At 40.3% G+C, this 22,752-nt stretch overlaps 1 protein-coding gene across 1 annotated transcript in view; it reads right to left on the bottom strand.

Moving 5' to 3' along the window:
• Positions 1 to 22,752, bottom strand: part of PRSS12 (serine protease 12) — a 104,299-nt gene that overhangs the window by 67,609 nt on the left and 13,938 nt on the right. The window contains exons 2-3 of the mRNA XM_072119201.1: positions 17,448 to 17,592; positions 8,019 to 8,191 (exon numbers count right to left, since the gene is read on the bottom strand). Coding sequence (XP_071975302.1) covers positions 8,019 to 8,191; positions 17,448 to 17,592 — 318 coding nt within the window. The remainder of the gene's footprint in view (positions 1 to 8,018; positions 8,192 to 17,447; positions 17,593 to 22,752) is intronic.

Below are 22,752 nucleotides of genomic sequence, written 5' to 3'. Positions count from 1 at the left end.
ACCAGACCACTTAAAGTTTTTGCGTTTCTTTTTTTTACGCCCTATCTATAAAATTCCATAACATTTTTTATGTACAGAGCTGTATGAAGGCTTGTTTTTCGTGTAACAAATTGTACTCTCCAGTGATGGTATCTAGTATTCTATGGCGTGTAATGGGAAGCTGGAAAAAAATTCCAACACAAAATTCCAACACAATTGATTTATTTTTTGGTGGACACTGTTTCTATGGGGCACATTTACTAAGGGTCTGCAGCCGCGAATCCGTCAGATTTTTCCCGAATATTTCCTCTTTGCGCTGTATTTCACGGAATTGTGGCGCACGCGATCGATTTTTGGCGCAATTGCGCCGACTTCCGCGCGACAGAAATCACGGGGCGTGGCCACCGGACAACCCGAAGGATTCGGAGAAACCGCAGAATTTAAAAAGCCATTTGTGTTGCAAGATCAAGCACTCACATACACCAGAAAAAAGCAGGTGAACTCCAGCGGACCTCGGCGCAGCAGCGACACCTGGTGAATATCGGCGCACGGACCTTAGTGAATCCCAGCAGAACCCGAATCAGCGTCGGAGAACCCGCCGCTGGATCGCGACTGGACCGGGTAAGTAAATGTGCCCCTATGTCTTTCACTATGTGCTCCATATAACACATTTCCTTTATTCTTTGAGTTAGTATGAACACAGGGAAAAAAATATATAGGTTTTATTAGATTTAAAATAATTAAAACCTTTTGTACAAAATTTTTTTCTTACTTTGATATATAGAGCTGTGTAATTTATTTTTAGAAGGAGCTGCCATTTTCATTGCTATTCTGTGACTGTATGACGTTTGGATCACGTTTTAATCCAAATTTGATCTGTTTTATGTGTTATATATAGAAAAAGAGGCACCTCCGACATTTGGACACAATTTTCTGTTATGGGGTTCATGACTTGGAATAACTGTTTTATATTTTTATAGGTCAGGACTTTTGGCACACATTTATGATTTTACTCTAGGGTAAGGGGGTTCTAGGGTTTATACTTTTCATAATTTTTTTAAATATTTTCTAATGTTTTTTTTTTTCATTTTTTATTTACTACTTTTTTAGGTCCCTTAGGGTGTTTGAACACTAGGGGGTCTGCCCACTCATACAATATACTGCAATACAACTGTATTGCAATATATTGTGAATATGCAGCTCTAATAGGCCATAGGAGTCTCGCAAAGGCCCCCAGCTGTCAAGGCAACCAATCAGTAACCCTTGAAAATTTGGTGGGAGCTCCAATTGCCACCAATATGGCTGCATCCCAAGTGAAGCTGCTGTTTATGTGAAATGATCAGCTTTGAACATGGCAACTAACAGGTTAACTTCCACAACTGTTGCCAGAATCAATTGCTACAGTTAGCCACAGGTGTTTGCTGTATAACACTGCAGACACCTGCCCTGCATGGAGTAAAAACAGCCTGTGAACCTTCCTTGCATAGCCTTAACCCCTTGTCCTCTTTTGAGATTTGACAGATCTATTTTAACCGGTTAAGGACCGGGCCCTTTCCTGTTTTTCATGTTCATTTTTCACTCCCCCACCTTCAAAAATCTATAACTTTTTTATTTTTACACGTAAAGAGCTGTGTGACAGCTTGTTTTCTGCGTAACAAATTGCACTTCATAGTGATGGTATTAAATATTCCATGCCATGTACTCTGAAGCGGGAAAAAATTGCAGTGAAAATGGTGAAAAAACGCATTTGCGCAATTTTCTTGTGGGCTTGGATATTACGTCTTTCACTGTGCGCCCCAAATGACATGTCTACTTTATTCTTTGGGTTGGTATGATTAAGGGGATACCAAATTTGTATAGGTTTTTTAATGTTTCATACATTTACAAAAATTAAAACCTCCTGTACAAAAATATTTTTTTTTATTTTGCCAACTTCTGGCGCTAATAACTTTTTTATACTTTGGTGTACACAGCTGTGGGTGGTGTCATTTTTTGCGAAATTTGATAATATTTTCAATGATATCATTTTTAGGACTGTATGACCTTTTGATCACTTTTTATAGATTTTTTTATATTTTTCAAAATGGCAAAAAAAGTGCCATTTTTGACTTTGGACGCTATTTTCCGTCACGGGGTTAAACACATTGAAAAACGATAATATATTTTGGTAGATCGGGCATTTTCGGACGCGTCGATACCTAATGTGTTTATGATTTTAACTGTTTATTTATATTTATGTCAGTTCTAGGGAAAGGGGGGTGATTTGAATTTTTAGTTTTTTTTATTATAATTTTTTTTTTAACTTTTTTTTTTTCTTTTTACTATTTTTCAGACTCCCTAGGGTACTTTAACCCTAGTTTGTCTGATCGATCCTATCATATACTGCCATACTACTATCAGCACATTGTAATGAAGGGGTTAAAACGAAATAGCCTCGGGTCTTCGGAAGACCCGAGGCTACCATGTAGTCGGATTCATTATAAAACAGGGGCACTTACTCATAGATCTAGGCACCGTGACTGTGGTTATCATTTTATATGTGTTATTCATGACCTCCTTCCATCCCACCCCTGCACTTCCCCCCTCCCTCTGTCTGCTGTAATCTCATGGCAGCAGATAAAGTTTCAGCACACAGTAAAGGGGGAGAGGGGAGTGCTCTGCACAGTGCAACAGCCTGTGAATCTATAGCACAGAGTGGCTCTAGTAATACCTGAGGAGCCACTCGGGCTCATTAGCATATTTTGATTTTGGAAGGAAGGAGGCATTTCATAACAAATATAAGAAGTTGATCTTAGAAGGAAGGAGGCATTTCATAACAAATATAAGAAGATTACCACAGTCATAGTATTGGCTCAGTAAGTGTCCCTGGTTTGTCATGCTTAATTTTGGTGGCAGATTTCCTTTAAATATTTTATTAAATTTCTTTTTAAACTTCTGGGGGTTGTAGAGTATAATTTTTGTCACAGAAAACTGTGGTGCCCAGGGGAGATTTGGTGTTACGGTACAAGGGCCTGCTGGAACTTCTATTGCGTTAGTCACAGGCGGCGTTGTGGTGTGCTAGCCCTGTGTCCCTCAAAATGAGCCCTTGCAACCTCACGCACACTGGATGAACCATTAAAAGCGCTGAGTGGAGCAGAAGAGCCTTGTACAGTGCTCTGCCTTCTGGATATATGAGATTACAGATGGTGTGTTCTGAGGTAAATCTCTCACGGTGCCATGATCACCGTGGTGCGCCAATGGTGGGAATGGATGTTGGTATTTAACTAGATCAGGGTATTGGAAGCCGGGCCTGGACTGAAGGTGAAGAACATCCTAAAGAGCTGTAGACTCAAATCCTGACTGAAATCTCCTCAAAAGTGAGGCACACTGCCTTAGGGCTCCTTCACATTGGTGTTGACGCTCAGCTTCAGTTGCACATCAGTTGCATTTCGTCTCTGTTGTGTCTGTTTTTTTGCCTTTTTGTCTGTCCGCAAAAAAAACTGAAGGATTAACCTTGCTTTGAAAACATCACACCTGATGTGTGGTACCACTTTTGGGCAATTGTTGATACACAGTTTGTTTTTTTGGGGGTTTTTTTGTGTACCCGTAGATTTCTATTGCCTTCCGTGATCCGCATCTGTGAAAAAATAGGACATGTTTCATAATTTTTTCCACAGACAATGGATCAGTGAAAACGCCCATAGAAATCAATGACTTTGTCAGGCATCTGTGAAAATCATTAAACTACAGATGTGAAAAACAAAGCCCTTAGGGACATTTGCCTCACGAATGTCTAGGATGCGCCCTGCACTTCTCGGGAAGCGTGTACCAACTTTTTTGGGTGCACCTTTTACATACAGCCTCGCGTCACTATAATAAGGCTGCATTCACAGCCGGGGGGGGGGGGGATGTATGTGCAGCCGTAGATATGTCCTCCATAGATGGCAATCGGCGCACAGAGCAATATGCACCCTTTGACCTCTCCATCACGGCGAATGTATGACGCATACGTTCATGTGCATGTAGCCTAAATGTGTCGCAAACTCCAACTAAGCACTACCACTCCCCTTTAAGTGCACATTTTCCTAAAGAGTCGCAATGCAGCCGCAATACAAAACTTTTGAAAACGCTTAATAAATGCATGTGCAAGCTCAAATGACGTTATTGTCAGTGCAATGTTAGACAGAAAACTATCTGACAATGGCAGGTTCCTGTGGGGGTTATTTATCATACGCCCGTGCGCTCATGCGTGTTTATCTGTATGCCAGGCTCTGCTTGGCGTAGAAAAAAGCAGTCAGCGAATTTTCACATTTGAGCGCTCCACTACACGCCTCTCCATTTACCCCTGGGGTCAACGTGGGGGATTGGGGAAAATAATCGCAATTTGCAATTATTTCATGGCTTCTATGTCACTGACGTGGCGCCAAAGTCCTGATAAATATCCCCCTATGTATGTGCTCTAAAGCAGGCCAAAGCTATCATGAATTGACTTGTTTGCCAGCGTGTTTTGGGGCACTTTGAACACCTATAGAGATGTGATATTGTATGTTAGTCTACTTAGACATGGATGTGAAATGAAGCATAGCTTTAAGAATGAGTCAGGGCTCGAGTGACTGCTGCTCATACAAAATGATGAGGAAATCCTCCAGCAATAAAAGTGTACCACAACCTTCTCAATCCTGTTAGCGTTTAAGGAAACAAAGACTTTTAGTAGGCAGACGTGAGAGGTGCACAGCAGGGAGTTGCTAGGGCACTTCTTGTAATGATTCCATTTGATTCTACAAAAGGCACATCAGACTTTAAGGATGAGAACCCTTTAGTCTTCTTTTGATATGTTACTTAATGGTACAAACCTGCCGCTCTGGTTTTAACGTACAGATCTTGAATTATAAATGAGATCACTGCTGCAGCCCTTGTAATGGACATCTCCGCATTCCCCTCTCTAGGCTTAATTGATCCATTTGATGCACGGGAAAATCGCCTACTGGGACAGAATGGCTTTCTTTTCTCAGCCCTTTGACTGTTTAGCAGTATTGTATATATAAGCATAATAGCTAGAAACTGGCGTTTAAAAACTTAGCAAAGACAAAAACTATGGATGTTTCCAACTTTAAAGCCTCCATAAAGCCCATTTATAACTACAACAATCAATGGACTATGTACCATACATATAATTAATTGTACTATGCATTTTCTATGAGTTATATAGCTATAGGCTGGCCGTTACTGTGATTTGTTGTATACCACATTAGTGCTATATTGACAATCTCAAGTGTTTCTAAGTTGTAAAACACAATGGACATTCATAATAAATTGAACAGTCTCTACCAATAACTACCTTTTATCTCCTGAACCAATCTTTTTTTTTTCATTTAAGTGGTAATATCCTTCTTCAGTGTGACAGAAATGAAGACAGATTTTCAACCCACTATGAGATTAGGTGATAGCTTCTACACCTATAAGAACTCATTGAGGGATTATGGGAGCTGCCTCCCATAAAAATCTATTGAGAAGAAGAGGTGGAGGCACAGAAATTATACGGATTCTAGTAAGTATTTTAATACCTTCACCTAATTATTCAATTCACACCTAAACTGCTCCGCTCTTCTACAAAATGACATTTATACTTCTTTTGTCTTGGATGGTGTATTATAGAGAGGCAGGAGAGCAGGTTCTCATCGTTACTGTGTTATGGAGGTCTACTTTTTGCTTTTCTCTTAGCAAATCTTAAGAAATTTAGACACAAAGCCTGCACTCAGGAAAACTGATCTTAACCGAAAAATACATGTTATATATTGGCCAACAGTTTCTTCGATTCCTTAAGCACTACTACATACACGGTAGTTTATTCTGAAAAGAAACCTAAAACGTCAATGACAAATTTTTAAACTACTTTTAAGATCCGGTGCACAATCATTTAGACAAAAATGAACCTTTATGGTGTGTAAATACCGGACTTAAGAGTATGTACAATCATTGGATACTTAAAGGGTTATTCCTATCTGAGCATTTACATTTAATTTCATTCATTTGCCATTTGTAAACATTTCTTTGATTGGATGTTATTTAAAAAAAATGTTCCTGTGTGAAGATAATTTCTCATAAATGTAGTCATGTTGTCCCTTAGAAGCCAGATAGCTTCCTCGGATACGACCACCTCACACTCTGGCAGCAGTGGCCAGACATGCACTATTGAGCCCTTCCTGACACCCTGGATTGAGTGATCATTACCACAGGAAGGATGGGGTCATGCAGTAACTCCTGGACATTTCATACACAAAAACCTTTTGTTTCTTGGTGCAATCCCTCCAGCAGAGGTGGTTGCATCCAAGGAGTCAGTCTTGTTTCTAAGGGACCATATTACTACATTTTATTAGAAATTATTTTCACACAGGTATTGTTTTTTAATAACATCTAATTGAAGAAATGTATATATATGGCAGATTAATAAAACTGAATGGGAATGCCCAGATGAGAATACCCCTTGTGGCTTGAATAAAGCAAAAAATGTTAAGCCTCCACTGGCCTTCTTAGGAGTTTCAGCCAAAGTGACTGTTATGTACATGCATCAAGTATGGTACATGCACCAGATGTAAATGAGTTTCTTTGAAGAAGAATTTCATGACAAATAATTGTCTCTCACTATATGTTAGCAATAGAGGAGCACATGCTCAATATAGCATTTAATAGTAGATTTCATAATGGATTATCTTCATGGATGCGAAGGCGATATGTTATATACAGTGCCTTGCAAAGGCATGTGCAAAAAGGTTCTATGGTCAAATAAAACCAAAATCAAACGTTTTCTCTACAATGCCAAACTAGATGTTTGGCGTAAAAGCAACACAGCTCATCACCCTGAACACACCATCCCTACTGTCTCACATGGTGGTGGCAGTATCATGGTTTGGGTCTGCTTTTCTTCAGCAGGGACAGGGATAGATGGATTGACCATTCTGGAAGAAAACCTGTTGGAGTCTGCAAAAGACCTGAGACTGGGACAGAGATTTATCTTCCAACAGGACAATGATCTCAAACATAAAGCAAAATCTACAATGGAATGGTTCACAACTATGTATACGTAACCAGGTGTTATTATGGCCGGACCTGATTCCAATCGAGGATCTGTGTAAAAAACTCCATCCAACCTCACTGAGCTCAAGCTGTTTTTCAAGTTAAAATGGACAAGAATTTATGTCTCTCAATGTGCAAAACGGATGAAGACATACTCCAAGCAACGTGCAGCTGCAATTGCAGCAAAAAGTGGCGCTACAAAGTATTAACTTATGGCGGACGGATAATATTGCACGCCCCACTTTTCAGTTTAAGTTTTTTACAAAAGTTTAAAATATCCAATAAATTTCGATCCATTTCACAATTTATGTTTGAAGCCTGAAATTTAGCACTATAAATAAACAAAGTACCGTATTTTTTGGACTATAAGGCGCACCGGATTATAATGCGCACCATCAATAAATGCCTGCTAAAACGTCTGGGTTCATATATATAAGAGAATATAATGACAATAATAATTGCAATTGCAATCAGAGTCTGAAAGATAGTGAGGTGAGGGGAGCATGGAAAAACAGGATTGGCTAGAGTTCTGGTTTAAGATGCACAGGCGTGTAAGGACTGTGTATTGTGCACCCCACCTTATGTGTCTTGAGGAAATTATCTGTACTCAAGCTTAAACTTAGGCTAAATATGACCTGAGCAATAGTTATGTACAGCTTACAGTGTATTCATATCATCTGATAACCACATTGAAGTAGAATTATAGACATGGTACTAGATGCACTGAACATATTGTCTATGCTAGTCACCTGTCACTGCGGACAAGTAAAAACTAAACGCACTCTACAAGGCAAGAAAACATTCTAAAAATAAGAAAATAAACATGGTAAAATGTTTATGTAAATAAAAATTAGAATACTTTCTCAATTAAAAAGTTTACAAAGCTTGTACACTGCTATCTGTAGATGATTGAGTAGGCTGAAAAACACGTAATCATTATAATGCCTACCATATTAAATCAAGGATTATATACAATATTTATTTACCATGTGTAAAACTACATGTAACTGCAGCTGCTAAATCCTGTGGACACGTTCCACCCTGCCAGATGTTTTTTTCACAGAGAAGTATATTTTCTTCATCACCGCGGCAACGTACATCATTCCAAAAAGATGGAATCACCCCAGATAAAGGTATCTTCTTTGCTTCCGCTTTATTGCTATGAATAAACAAATGAACACAGTCAAATATAAGGATTTATTACTTCTTTAATAATGCATGTGGACTGTCACAAACCATATTACTCCTGACTAAACACAGACACAGCAATACCAGAAAGGTAGGTATAACCAAATGATAGATGTCTGCTCTGCTTACATTTAGAGAAATATCAAAACCAATATTTTCATTAGTATGTTTATTTTTTTGTTAGAACATTACACAGCAGTTGTAACAATATTTCTAATTTGGAACATACTCTATGATGTCAAAGGTTTTTGCAGGCTTCCAAGCATTCTATTTTGATATCATTTAGAGCTATTATATTGAAGTTCTGATGATGATGATGATATTGAATTTTGGGTCCCTTGGGGACCTTTCTGGTTTAACATCTTGCATATGCATTATAGAATGTTTACAGCATGATTGCATTTATTTCTATCTTAGGATGCTTTGTTGTTAAAGGAATTGTCCATTTTCACAGCAGTTTTCTTTTATGATGATCAGACCTTTGGAGGTACAACTCAATTATTTTACTGATTTTCACTAGATTTACACAATTGTCTTTTGTTTCACTCTTACCTGTTCTATATAAAAGTGGGTGGATGGGTAAAAACAATGAGGGCCAGGGTGAGGATGCCTTGGCAGCCATATTTACACCAAACTGGCACAGGTTATTGCTGAACTCTATTCCTGATGTGCTGATCATCAAGATGGTAATATATTTCAACAAGAAAGGAAACACTTTGGCAAGAATTTACTGAAACTGATTTAAGCCCTGCACTGGTGCATGACACACTGGATTACAAAAGCTTCTGGCTTCCAGTAATTCCAGAACAGCACTCATACCTGGCTTACATTTTAGCTGTTTCAGTATCCTGGTGCAGATTATAGTAAAACCCTTGTCCAGGCTTACCCTTGCCCCACCATCCCCACATTTCAAAATAATGCCGTGAGGGGTGTCAAAGGGGAAAAAAGTCACAATTGCAACTAGGCATAATAAATGTCCCCCATTGAGTTAACCCAGTCTCAAAAAGCCATAAGGTCCCCATTAAAGTCCGTTGAAACCACCGTTTCATAGCCAAAAATGTATGTTTGCATGCCCTACCATAACTCCCTGTGTGCCTAGCTTATATTGTCCCGTTTCCTGAAGAAGCAACCACCCACTTATATTGCCCCCTTTACTTTTGCTGCCCCCACCCTCTCCTTCCAATGTTCCCTTTCCCAGCTGAACTTTGTCACTTCTCTTCCGTATTAGTGCATGACTCTACTGTCAGGAGACACAATGTGATGACATCCTCATGTGTGCCGGCAATAGAGCAGCGCATTAACTTGGAAATGAAGTAAGGGAAATGGGGAAGGTGAGTCGCTGTTTTTTTTTGTTCTTATAGAGATTGTCCACGGTCCGAAACCAGGTGTTCCAAGGCCCGGTCTTAGGCCGAGAACCAGTGGTTGGGGAACACTTCTTGAAGCAGACACATTATGATCCATCTAGTTCTGTGTGCTGACAGTGTGGTAAGATTATCAGGGTGCAGGTGTACATACACTTTTGTCTGGCTTCTGAACAATGTACTAACACACTGACACATACAGAGAGAGGAGAGACAGATCAGAGATGATAAGATCCATGAGATTCCTATTACACACAATGTCAGCTTGTCAGTATTCCACAACACACTAGATCTGCTGGGCCTTCCTCCCCCGATTAATAACTTATCTGTCTGTACTTTGTATTTCTTCTCATACTGCTGCCGGCAGAAACTCAGTGCCTGTGTCTGTAAACTCTATCCTGGACAGCAGGATGGCGGGGCTAGAGTGCAGAGAGAGATAAACCCAGCTCCATTGCCGTCACACAGAAATCCAAGATGGCATCACCATCAGACGTTACAGGGTCGTGTCTATGGGCAACTGAAATTGTGTAGACCAGGACTGATAGAGACAGGTTGGACTTATACCTGTGAAATGCTGTATTTATGCTAATAACAGTGAATTAGAGAATGTTATTTTTTTATCCTGAGTACATTATAGAAATTTTTCTTCTTTGGAATAACCCTTTAATATAAAAAATTTAACCCCTTGAGGACTAGGTTTATTTTTCATTTCTTTTTTTTTGTTTTACTTGCTGCACTCCAAACACCACAACATTTAAAATTTTTCAGCTTACTTCCTAGCAGTAACATTTAAGATTACATTACAGTTCTGGAAAGCAGAAAACACCCAGATGCGTTGAAATTTGCAATAACACAGTTGTGACATTTTCTTGTGAGATTTTGTTTTTGTTTTTATGTTTTCCACTGTACAGTCCAAATAATACATCCCCTTTATTTTTGTGGTCAGTATGATCACCAAATTTACATAGTTTTGTTATGTTGTAATACATTTCTAAAAATTCTAAACTTAAATAAAAAGGTTTCTCTGTATTGCCATATTCAGATACCCAATACTTTTTTATACTTGTCATTCATAAGTCATTTTGAGGGGGAACCAACTGATTTTTTTCATTAATACCATCTTGGAAACTTGCTGATCACTTTTTATTCAATTACAGTATATACCGTATATACTCGTGTATAAGCCAAGTTTTTCAGCACAAAAAAACCTCACCTCGGCTTATACACAAGTCAATAATAATAAAAAAAAATTATTACTCACCCTCCGGCAATCGAAACCTCGGCGCGGGCTCCTGATCCTGGTCGGCGTTCCCGCTTCTCTCTTCTATCTTCTCTCCTTCACTAGCCGGCAGTCGCGTCCATGCGATCTGCCGGCGGGCGCACAGTATGATGCAGCGGTGTCGCCGCCGATGACGTCATCAGCGGTGACACTGCCGCATCATAGTGCGCGCCCACCGGCAGATCGCATGGATGCCGCCGAGGACCGGGAGCTGCCGCCGAGGACCGGGAGCCGCCCCTGAGCATCAAAGGTGACTATCGTTGGAGGGTGAGTATTATGCTTAGTTTTTTATTATTCGCTTGGCATACTGAGGGCAGGCTGTATACTTTTTGGGGCAGGCTGTATACTTCTTTGGGCAGGCTGTATAATACATGGGGGCAGGCTGTATACTTCTTGGGGCAGGCTGTATACTTCATAGGGGCAGGCTGTATACTTCATGGGGGCAGGCTGTATACTTCTTTGGGCAGGCTGTATTATACATGGGGGCAGGCTGTATTATACATGGGGGCAGGCTGTATACTTTTTGGGGCAGACTGTATACTTCTTGGGGCAGGCTGTACACTTCATGGGGACAGGCTGTATACTTCATGGGGGCAGGCTGTATACTTCATGGGGGCAGGCTGTATACTTCATGGGGGCAGGCTGTATACTACATGGGGGCAGGCTGTATACTACATGGGGGCAGGCTGTATACTACTTGGGGGCAGGCTGTATACTACTTGGGGCAGGCTGTATACTACTTGGGGCTGGCTGATTGTATACTACTTGGGACAGGCTGTATACTACAGGGGCCTGGTGGTTGTACACCACAGGGGGCTATCTGGCTGTATACTACACCCTCGGCTTATACTCGAGTCAATAGGTTTTCCCAGTTTTTGGTGGTAAAATTAGGGGTCTCGGCTTATACTCGGGTCGGCTTATACTCGAGTATAATTAATAATTAACTATACTTGAGTATACTATATTATTAATTTCTACTTTGGATAACAACTTGTAAAATTCAAGGATGCCACTTGACCCAGTTGTTTCAACAAGGGGCGTAATTATAGCAGTAGCAGCCATAGCAGTTGCTATGGGACCTACATTTTCCGGGAGCCCCAGCACCCGCCTTAACACACTAAAAAATGGAGGATGTTATACTGCACATTGTACAGCATTAGGGAAAAGCTGGAATTCACCCACTCAATTTAAACTTTATTGACATCTATTGGCCTCAGATCAGTGTCTGAATGGAATTCCTTGGGTTCACCAAATAAAATCATTTTGGGGACCCATTATTCATTATCCCCCAGGAAATAGACCATACTAGCCCCCAAGTTTCTGCTATATCTATGGGGTCCAAATTTATTAAGCTAGAACCTGGGCCCACCGAAGGATCCTCTGGCTCTCTGATGGGCCAGTACAACACTTCCTTAGGCTGACAATATATGACATGTGATCACCTGTGATGCCATTTGGAATGGTGGTACAATTTTGTGAAGAGAGGCACCATATTGAATGTTTGTTATAATAAATACAATTTTTTATCATTCAGTAAATACACTCTACATAATGCAATGCTAAATACAATTTCTAAATTCTATTATTCTACCAGACTCTCAGCAGTCTGAGCCTGGTGTACTCAAAGTATGGACAGAGCTGTAGACACAATTTGTTGGTTGAGCTTCATACATTAAGACATGTTATAAATCAGGAGACGAATTGCACGTTATTTTAATATTCTCGTTGGATTAGTAAAGTGGTTTCTCTAAAAGGGTCACTGCATGTAGGAAAACGTGCAGAAAATCAGTGTGTGGTTTATAGCCAATTCTACTCACAGACTTGCTCCACTTATTGATGGAAAGTTTCTGCTATTTTACAGGGCTAGGTTTTCTGTCTGGCAATGGCCCAACAATCTGTATCAGTTTAAATAACAGTTTAAGAATATAAGCAAAGTGTGTACTTTGAAGGTTTGCCACAAGAATTCAGAATTCATTTCAGAATGTGATGCAGATAAGTTTAGAGTTACTTGTACTGCAGTTTACTTTCTGGTACACTACAACCCAGTGCTAGCAATTAAATAATAAGTAAAACTGTACAGTAAAATGCCATCAAGGTCACCCATATGTTGTGAATGAGAACAAATGTCAAAAATAGTTGCTAAGTAGGCCTTGGTGATTACTCCACAAACCATGTGATGACAGGGATTGGGAAATTTGTGAGCGGTTTTTGCAGGTGCACCTAAAAAGTCACACCTTAAAAATTGCACAGCAATGGAGTCTGTCTTTAAAAGGTGCACATGGCTGTCTTGCACCTAAAAAGTCAGAAAAAGACAGCCAGCACCCCAACATAATAGTGATATTGCGCCCATCGACATACTGCTTTTGACCATAGTAAAGCTGGGGGTATGTATACACTCACCGGCCACTTTATTAGGTACACCTGTCCAACTGCTCGTTAACATTTCTAATCAGCCAATCACATGGCGGCAATTTGGGCATGTAGACATGGTCAAGACAATCTCCTGCAGTTCAAACCGAGCATCAGTATGGGGAAGAAAGGTGATTTTAGTGTCTTTGAACGTGGCATGGTTGTTGGTGCCAGAAGGGCTGGTCTGAGTATTTCAGAAACTTCTGATCTACTGGGATTTTCACGCACAACCATCTCTAGGGTTTACAGAGAATGGTCCGAAAAAGAAAAAACATCCAGTGAGCGGCAGTTCTGTGGGCGGAAATGCCTTGTTGATGCCAGAGGTCAGAGGAGAATGGGCAGACTGGTTCGAGCTGATAGAAAGGCAACAGTGACTCAAATCGCCACCCGTTACAACCATGGTAGGCAGAAGAGCATCTCTGAATGCACAGTACGTTGAACTTTGAGGCAGATGGGCTACAGCAGCAGAAGACCACACCGGGTGCCACTCCTTTCAGCTAAGAACAGGAAACTGAGGCTACAATTTGCACAACTCATCGAAATTGGACAGTAGAAGATTGGAAAAACGTTGCCTGGTCTGATGAGTCTCGATTTCTGCTGCGACATTCGGATGGTAGGGTCAGAATTTGGTGTCAACAACATGAAAGCATGGATCCATCCTGCCTTGTATCAACGGTTCAGGCTGGTGGTGGTGGTGTCATGGTGTGGGTAATATTTTTGTGGCACTCTTTGGGCCTCTTGGTACCAATTGAGCATCGTTGCAACGCCACAGCCTACCTAAGTATTGTTGCTGACCATGTCCATCCCTTTATGACCACAATGTACCCAACATCTGATGGCTACTTTCAGCAGGATAATGCACCATGTCATAAAGCTGGAATCATCTCAGACTGGTTTCTTGAACATGACAATGAGTTCACTGTACTCAAATGGCTTCCACAGTCACCAGATCTCAATCCAATAGAGCATCTTTGGGATGTGGTGGAACGGGAGATTCGCATCATGGATGTGCAGCCGACAAATCTATGGTAACTGTGTGATGCCATCATGTCAATATGGACCAAAATTTCTGAGGAATGCTTCCAGCACCTTGTTCAATCTATGCCATGAAGAATTGAGGCAGTTCTGAAGGCAAAAGGGGGTCCAACCCGTTACTAGCATGGTGTACCTAATAAAGTGGCCGGTGAGTGTATATTATATATATAGCAAAAATACATATCAGAAACCAGGGGCAGAGCTTCAATGTGGATTTTTAAAGTTAGCTGGCTGGTTGGCTTACTGAATATCTTTATTCAATGGGGCCATTACCTGCCATTTCAGCAAAAAGATGGACAGGACACTTTCATTTCCAGCATTGCTTATTTGAAATCAATGTGCATGTTCATGTTGTCCTTGAATTGTATGCTGAAATGCAATTGAATGCATTGTGAAATGAAGCTACCTATGCAACATCCCCCACCGGGGCCTAGCCTTTTCTCGGGGCCTGGAGTCAGCCGGGGCCCGCAGTACCTGAGTGGCTGGCGGTTGCGGCCTAGGCACGCTAGTGTCACGGTGCTTGGTATGGAGAACCGGAGGGCTGTCCTACAGCCTGGAAGGTCTCCAGCAGGGTGGTGTTGGCAAGAAATGATGAGGGAGAGGCTGCTATAGCGGTTCTCCCTGGGGCAACCCTTTGGTGTCTAGAGTATAAGTCTCTGTGTAGTGGACAGGGTGCCTGTGATGATGGCAGCCGTAGTAGCAGGGACCAGATGGAGGCAGAGGTTGAACAAAAACAACTTACAGTTCTTTATTGGAACCGACAGGAACCGCAGCAACGTGCCTTTAACAGAGTAGTGGAGTGCTGAGATGCAGTTGGAGGGAGCCACAGGACGTAGAGCGCCAGCCTGGATGCAGAGGGCAGGCTGGGAGGTAGCTGTGTCCTAAAAGGATGCTTCAGCTTGTCCTGGGTTGCTTCAGGTATCACTCTTGAAGGTAGGATGATACCCCTTTCCTCACTAAACTAGCTATTAGTTCCACTCTTCAGGCAGGGGCTTGGCTCTTCCTGCTCTGGTCTGGTATGCTAACTGTACAGAGTCTGTACTGGAGTAACTCCAGTCTGCTTCTGCAGACTCCTAGGTCTGACTGCTCTCTACTCTCTTCTGAGAGAACACTGGCCTCTTCTGGAAGTTTCCTGACAGGGTCTTGTAACTCCCCTGGTCAGGTGGTGGCTGCTCCTCCAATTACATCTCAGCTCACATCTCAGCTCACAGAGACAAAGTATAACACCTGTGATTGGCTGACACATATGACATCACATAAAACAGTTAACTCCTGCCTTGCCAGGCAGGATCTACTACTGCAGTGTTCCCCTGTGTCCTATAAGGACTATGTAGTGTGATGTAGTGACATGCTGTGGGGCTGACTAGACCCTACACAGGCTGCAATGGCCCAACAATCTGCATCAGTTTAAATAACAGTTTAAGAATATAGGCAAAGTGTGTACTTTGCTTATATTCTTGTAGGTACTAGACCCTACACAGGCTGCAAGCTACATGGTGGGACGTATTCGCAACCACTCCTCTGCCTTGCATCGGCGAGGGTGTTGCACCTACACACAAAAGATTTTCCTGTAAACCACAGATCTCTGTCTGTTTTTGCAGTTGGGGGGATTTATCAACACTTTGTCTAGTTTGCTGAACTAAATTTTGATAGAATTTTGTCTTTTTTAGTCTTAAAAAGTAGTACAAAAACAGACAAAGTGATGATAAATCCCTTCCAGTGTGTCTTCAGTGGTTTTAAAGTTTCTAAGCTATAGATCTGCAAAAATGGTCCATGTGCCACCAGACTGTCATTTCTGCGGATACACAGAGAAATGATGTCAGTAGCTTGTCCTAAGCCCTTGGAGCATTGCATGACTGTTTTACCAAGGGGAGGATTAAGACTACCTTGGGCCCTGGGCTGTATGAATATTATAACCCCTTTGAGTCTAGCATTCACTTCCCACATACTACTAGAATCAAGCTTCTTGGAGATTGGTGGATGCGTCCCTTCTGCCTGCTTTCAATCTGCTGTTTCAGGACCTTTGGAGAACCTTGAAAGTTCCCATAGACTTCTATGGGAGGGCAAAGCTGAGGGCACTGGGCTCATAAACGGGGCTGAGGAAACTACAGCTATGTGTATGAGCCCTTTGAGATATATGATGAATTAAGCTTGCTGCAGAAACAGTGGCTATCACACACATGAAAATTCACTATGCATTAGGGCTTACTCCTGAACGCAGATGCATTTAGGCCAAAAAGATTGAGCTCAGGAATTTGCAACACTTGCTTTTCCTTGTTAATCTGGCTATGCTTGGACCCTCACTCATGGAGTACACTGGTTTACACAATATTTAAGCTAGTATATAATGGTATAAAGTATATCCCAGACCACAACTACCTGATACTTCTACAACAGAAACCATAAGACAAGCAGTTATGCAACTGATCAAACAGCCACGTGCCACTCAGTCTATAATAAACAAGAAATTAGGTAATTATTTTATTTAGTACTTTTATTCAAAGCACTTATAACAGCTTTTATAAACCTCTACCCTTTTATAAACCCCTTTACTTGACACAATGGGGCACATTTACTAAGGGTTTGCACAGTGCATTTTCCGTCTATTTCCGATTTGCACCGCATCTAAGTGGGGTTTTTAGCGCACACGATCGGATTTTGACACAATTGCGCCGGCTTGCATGCGACACAAATCGGGGGCGTGGCCGACGGACAACCCAACTAATTCGGACTAAGCGTGGGATTTGCAATTCAAATTGTGTCCCAAGACAATGCACTCACATACACCGGGAAGAAGAAGGTGAATTCCGGCGGACTTCAGCGGGGAAGCGACAGATGCAGGAAAATGGACGCACGATCTTGAAGAATCGCGCCGGACTTCATCCTCGTCGGAGAGCGCACCTCGGGGATCGCGACAGGACCGGGTACGTAAATCTGCCCCAATATATACTGCTCATTTCAATGGTATGTTATGTGTTAATAGGCAAGTTAACATTTGCTGCATTTGTAGTTTTATATTGTAGAATATAAATATAAAAGAGAATATAAATGTAGAATGAATTTGGAATGAGTTTTATACTCATATACATATAAATCACATATAAACAATTATGTTGAACTAAGTTCATATTATGGAAACTTACCCAAGTTCTAGCTGACGACATATGACTGATGCATCATTATCATCCCACTGGCTGCTGCAGATCGTTCCCCAGGCACCATTCACATAGACTTCCACTATACTTCCCTCTGACTCACTTTTCTGGCTCCTCCGCAGACGCACTGACCCTGTTAATTGTTGAAAATGCATTTAGATGATGTACTAGAGCTTCACAAATGGCATCCTGCTGTGTTTAGAGATGTATTTATTCCCCAGATATTGACACTCAGCTTAAGGGCAAATAGTTTTTTGTGCCACAATTACCTTGAAGGGGAAAGCTATAAATTGTAAGGTCATGAAAAGTATTTGAGAAGGAATGTTGGCCATATATGTACTGAGATGAAGCACAAGACTGATACACTTAAACCTGCATACTATTGCAGAAGATATCATTATTTTTCGGGGGCTGATGATATGATGTAGTTTTCGTTGCAACATAAAATAAATGAAGGAAACTGGAAAAGAATTTGTGCACTTTTGTGAATTATATATTTTTTCTGCTAGAACATATAATTGTTTATCAGGGATATACACATTTTGGATCAATAAGTTGTTCAAAAATGCCCTCAGACATTTGGCAACACTTCAGTTAAATATTTTTAGAATGTATTAGGAAATCCATAAAGTTTTAAAATGGGCAACAAACACAAGATATGCAAGTCTATTGATTTACACAGGAACATTTTATATCAATACATCAATAAGGAATGTATTCAGGTCATCATTATAATCCTGGATCCCACAGGCATCCTAAAATGTGATATCTTAAAATTCTGAAAGGGAATGGAATGGCTTCTAATTAGACTTTCATCAACATCCTCGTGGCCACTCACTGGACTTGAAAGATAACACATAATCCAATTTGTTGGATGAACAAATATTGTTATAACTTTCGTCACCATATTATATTTTGTATGATGGTAGGGAACCTGTCATTAAGTTTAGGATCTCTAAAACATGAGAGCTGAACTGCAGTTACCAGGAACAGCCACAACACAATATATGGAGCTATCAGACTCCAACTCTGTACTTATTCCTGGGGCTGTGAATTCCAAGATCAGTTTATAAGAAATGTTGCAAGTTATTGGATCACCACCTATCCAAAGGGTATCTTGGAACTGAGTGTGTGTCAGGTGTGGTGATGGACAGCCAAACCAATAAGTGGCTGGGGCGGCTCTGGGAAACTCTACATACAGTACAGACCAAAAGTTTGGACACACCTTCTCATTCAAAGAGTTTTCTGTATTTTCATGACTATAAAAATTGCAGATTTTGAAACTGAAGGCATCAAAACTATGAATTATCACATAATAATAATAATAATAATAATAATAATAATAATAATTCTTTATTTATATAGCGCACACAGATTATGCAGCGCTGCACAGAGCCTGCCAAATCGGTCCTTGTCCCCAAAGGGACTCACAATCTAATCAACCTACCAGTATATTTTAAAGAGTGGGAGGAAACCAGAGGACCCAGAGGAAACCCACGCAAACACATGTGGAATTATATACTTAACAAAAAATTGTGAAAAAAATTAAAATATGTCTTATATTCTAGGTTCTTCAAACCCAACTTTTGCTTTGATTACTGCTTTGCACACTCTGGCATTCTCTTGATGAGCTTCATGAGGTAGTAACCTGAAATGATCTTCCAACAGTTTTGAATGAGTTCAGAGAGATGCTTAGCACTTGTTGGCCCTTTTGCCTTCACTCTGCGGTCCAGCTCACCCCAAACTATTTACATTGGGTTCTGGTATGGTGACTGTGGAGGCCAGATCATCTGGCATAGCACCCCATCACTCTCCTTCTTGGTCAAAGCCCATGGAGGTGTGTTTGGGGTCATTGTCCTGTTGAAAAATAAATGATGGAATAGAGCATGCATGAATGATGCATTTAATATAAATGCATTATCGTATGGAATAGTATGCCATTGCAAGATGCTGTGGTAGTGACACCAGCAAAGCCCCCACACCATCACACCTCCTCCTCCATGCTTCACGATGTTCATGTGTCCATTCGTTCACCTTTTCTGTATCACAAACCTGACAGGGTACACTTGTGATGTAAAAACTTTTTCTGGTGATTACCTCTCGAAGCTCCTCAAGAGAATGCCAAGTGTGTGTAAAGCAGTAATCAAAGCAAAAGGTGTCTACTTTAATGAACCTAGAATATAAGACATATTTCAGCTGTTTTACACTTTTTTGTTAAGTATATAATTCCACATGTGTTAATTCATAGTTTTGATGCCTTCAGTGTGTATCTACAATTTATATAGTTATAAAAATACAGAAAACTCTTTAAATGAGTGGGTTGTGTCCAAACTTTTGGTCTGCACTGTATACCTGCTTCTTATTTCACTCAAGTGCTGGTTGAACTTGTCTCCTGATACTTGTTGTACTACTTAGTCTATTGCTATTACTGTTTTCTCTAACCCTTGCTACATTATTGACTATTCATTGCCTCATGATTCTGTACCTCGCCACCATCTTGGTTTTGAATTGGTTGTCCTGACTTCGCTTGTGTCTGTTTATCATCTCTCTGTATGTTTCTCATCTGTTCTGAGTGCATACTCAGAGTAGGGAATATCAACCAGTTAGTGTGGGGCCTGGCAAGTAGGCAGGTAGATAGGATGTGGATGAGTCAGGATTTCTAAATTCTGGGAAACCCCTTTAAATTTTTGAGTATAATTCCTTCTGCAAATAAAAATTTATTCTATGAAATGTATATAGCAATGATCAGTATGAATTAACAACTTATCTATAGAAAATATATCCATTGAATCTCAGCAATACAAAGTTTTAAAACTACTATAGATTAAAGTACGGTACATCATAGTTACGATATGTAAAAAATACATGGGTTGGAGGCTTCTAGCTACTCACATATAAGTTATTATCATCACTCGAGGGCTGGGTCAACAGACTACAGTAATTGATTGTCATAGCTACATATTTTTTAGCAATTTTAGCAATTTTCTAGCGGATTAAAATGAAATTTTACTTTCAGTAACGAGTAACACTATTTTATCTTATGGGTTCAACCTGAAGCTTTGGCAGCAAACTACAGTATCTTGATTCATGTCACATGTGTCACAGCTTAACAATAGACAATTTAAAGCAAATAACACCACACAATCTTCACTGGCAATATTTTACATTCCTTTTTGCAGAGGTAAATGCATCAAATTTGTTAAAGCATTATCATTAACATATTATTCAATAGTGCATATTACATTGTCTTCTGTTTACTGTGCTATATAAAAATTTTGGGTTATATTATCATGTATTATATATTTATACAAACAGATCAGATAACATGCCATCTTATATTAAGGATTGTTTTATCAAATAAGATAATGGGGGATATTGATAGCCCTGCCGCATGATAGCCCCGACGCTGCATTTTCGCAGTGAGATACATCGGGCAGGGTAACGGGCAGCGTTTATTGTATGCCAGGCCCTGCCAATGTTTATTCTACGTGCCAGCCCACTCCCGGACGGCCCCGCCCTCTGCAATCAGCTAGCATTTGTGATTATTTCAAGGCCTCTACGCCACTGATGAGGTACAGAGGCCCTGATAAATATGCCCCAATATCTGATAAAAAGACAATAATTATTTCTAATAATTTCCCAGAAATAAATGCCACTGTCCCATTTCCTCTACTGTGACTGCTGATCCCACTGACTGACTGCAGAAGACACATGACCAAAGGAAATTCAGATTAAGGTAGCATTAAAGGGAACCTGTCACCAAATTTCATTAATAAATCTAACGACAAGTTCCAATAGCACTATACTAACTTCTGCCCACACTGCTTATAGCTAAAAAATGCATTGTTCATATCCCCAGAAAATGAACTTGAAAATAAGCCTAACTGTAGAAGTAGTGAGGGCACCCATGCAGAAGTAGTGTGGGCAAGAGTTAATATAGTTCTATGGGAACATGTCCTTAAGGTTATTAGCAGATTCCATTTAGGACTGTGGGATGTGTTGTGAGAACAGGGAATCAGGTAGTATTTACATCACCCCATATCATTGCCTTTAGCTATAATGATCCACATATAAGGCTTCCATTTAAATGATCTGTCAACTTGTATATTTTTTGGCTAGACCGGATTAAAAAAAAACCTTTGTCATATTAACAGATCACATGTCAAAGTAATGACAACACATTCGGTCATCATTTTGGTTATCATAATCTGAATTTACCTGTTTTTGTATTTTACAGTGTTCAAAAAACTTTTTATTGCTATTATATTGATATATATTGCTATTATGTGCTATTTTACACATGGATTGTTGAATAATTTAAGGGAAGTTTCATTTGACATTCCCATGTCTGATTCTTGTGTATTGTGTATTATAATTGAGTGTTAATAATAATTTTTCATTGCCTATGTGTACTTTCTGTAACATTTGGCCAAGTGTCTGAAACAAGCAGTGAATAATTACCTATATCACCTGACTAGTTAATTCGAAGGGTGTTTTTTAATTGAGCAATTGGTTATAACTATTCAATCAATGTACAGGGATTTTGGTAAATCTGGAATTTACTGCAAAGGTTCTACCACTTAAGTAGTCAAATTCATGGTGGAAGCTGACCCAGGGCAGGTCAAAAGCAATTCTCTGTATGCAGTCAGAGGCAAACTGGAAAACAGGATGGTCTTATAACCTATATCTATAAGACAGAGATTCATAGTAAGTATATTTATCCAGACTTTCAGATCAGGAAGTAAGAGTTCTCCTTATGGAGAGCTTGCCAATTAAGGTCGCCTTATAGGTGTATAGAGACTTATAGCTATTGATGTTCCACTAGGGAATCCTTGGAAATATGTAAATATGTTCGCCAAGGTTGCAAAAGCAAAACAATGCTTCTTTTTTGGTACCTTTTTGCTAAGACTGCCCCCTACACTAAGCATGACATACAAAAAGCTTAATACCATGATGTGGGATTAAAGAATATCCAGGAAAATGTATGCCTGGATATTCTTTATACATGTAATGGGGTAGGATCCCTTCCAGAGGCACCAACCGATAATAACGAGTGCATGACAAGGACATTAGATATATAATATGGGATTAAGCCAAACCAGTATATCTATTCCAGAATGAACAGATTCCCAACTGAAGACCTCGCCGTTTCAACCTGGTTTGTTCTCTTCAGTACAGCGTAGGGAACTGATGTGGCTTTTTTGAGGCTATTAATTAATGTCAGGAAGTAAGAGTTCTCCTTATGGAGAGTTTCCCAATGAAAGCCCCCTTACTTCCCTACCTTAGTCAATAG

The sequence above is a fragment of the Engystomops pustulosus genome, chromosome 1, assembly GCF_040894005.1.
Source record: "Engystomops pustulosus chromosome 1, aEngPut4.maternal, whole genome shotgun sequence".
Lineage (NCBI taxonomy): Eukaryota > Metazoa > Chordata > Amphibia > Anura > Leptodactylidae > Engystomops > Engystomops pustulosus.
This window is presented reverse-complemented; position numbering and strand designations above follow the sequence as displayed.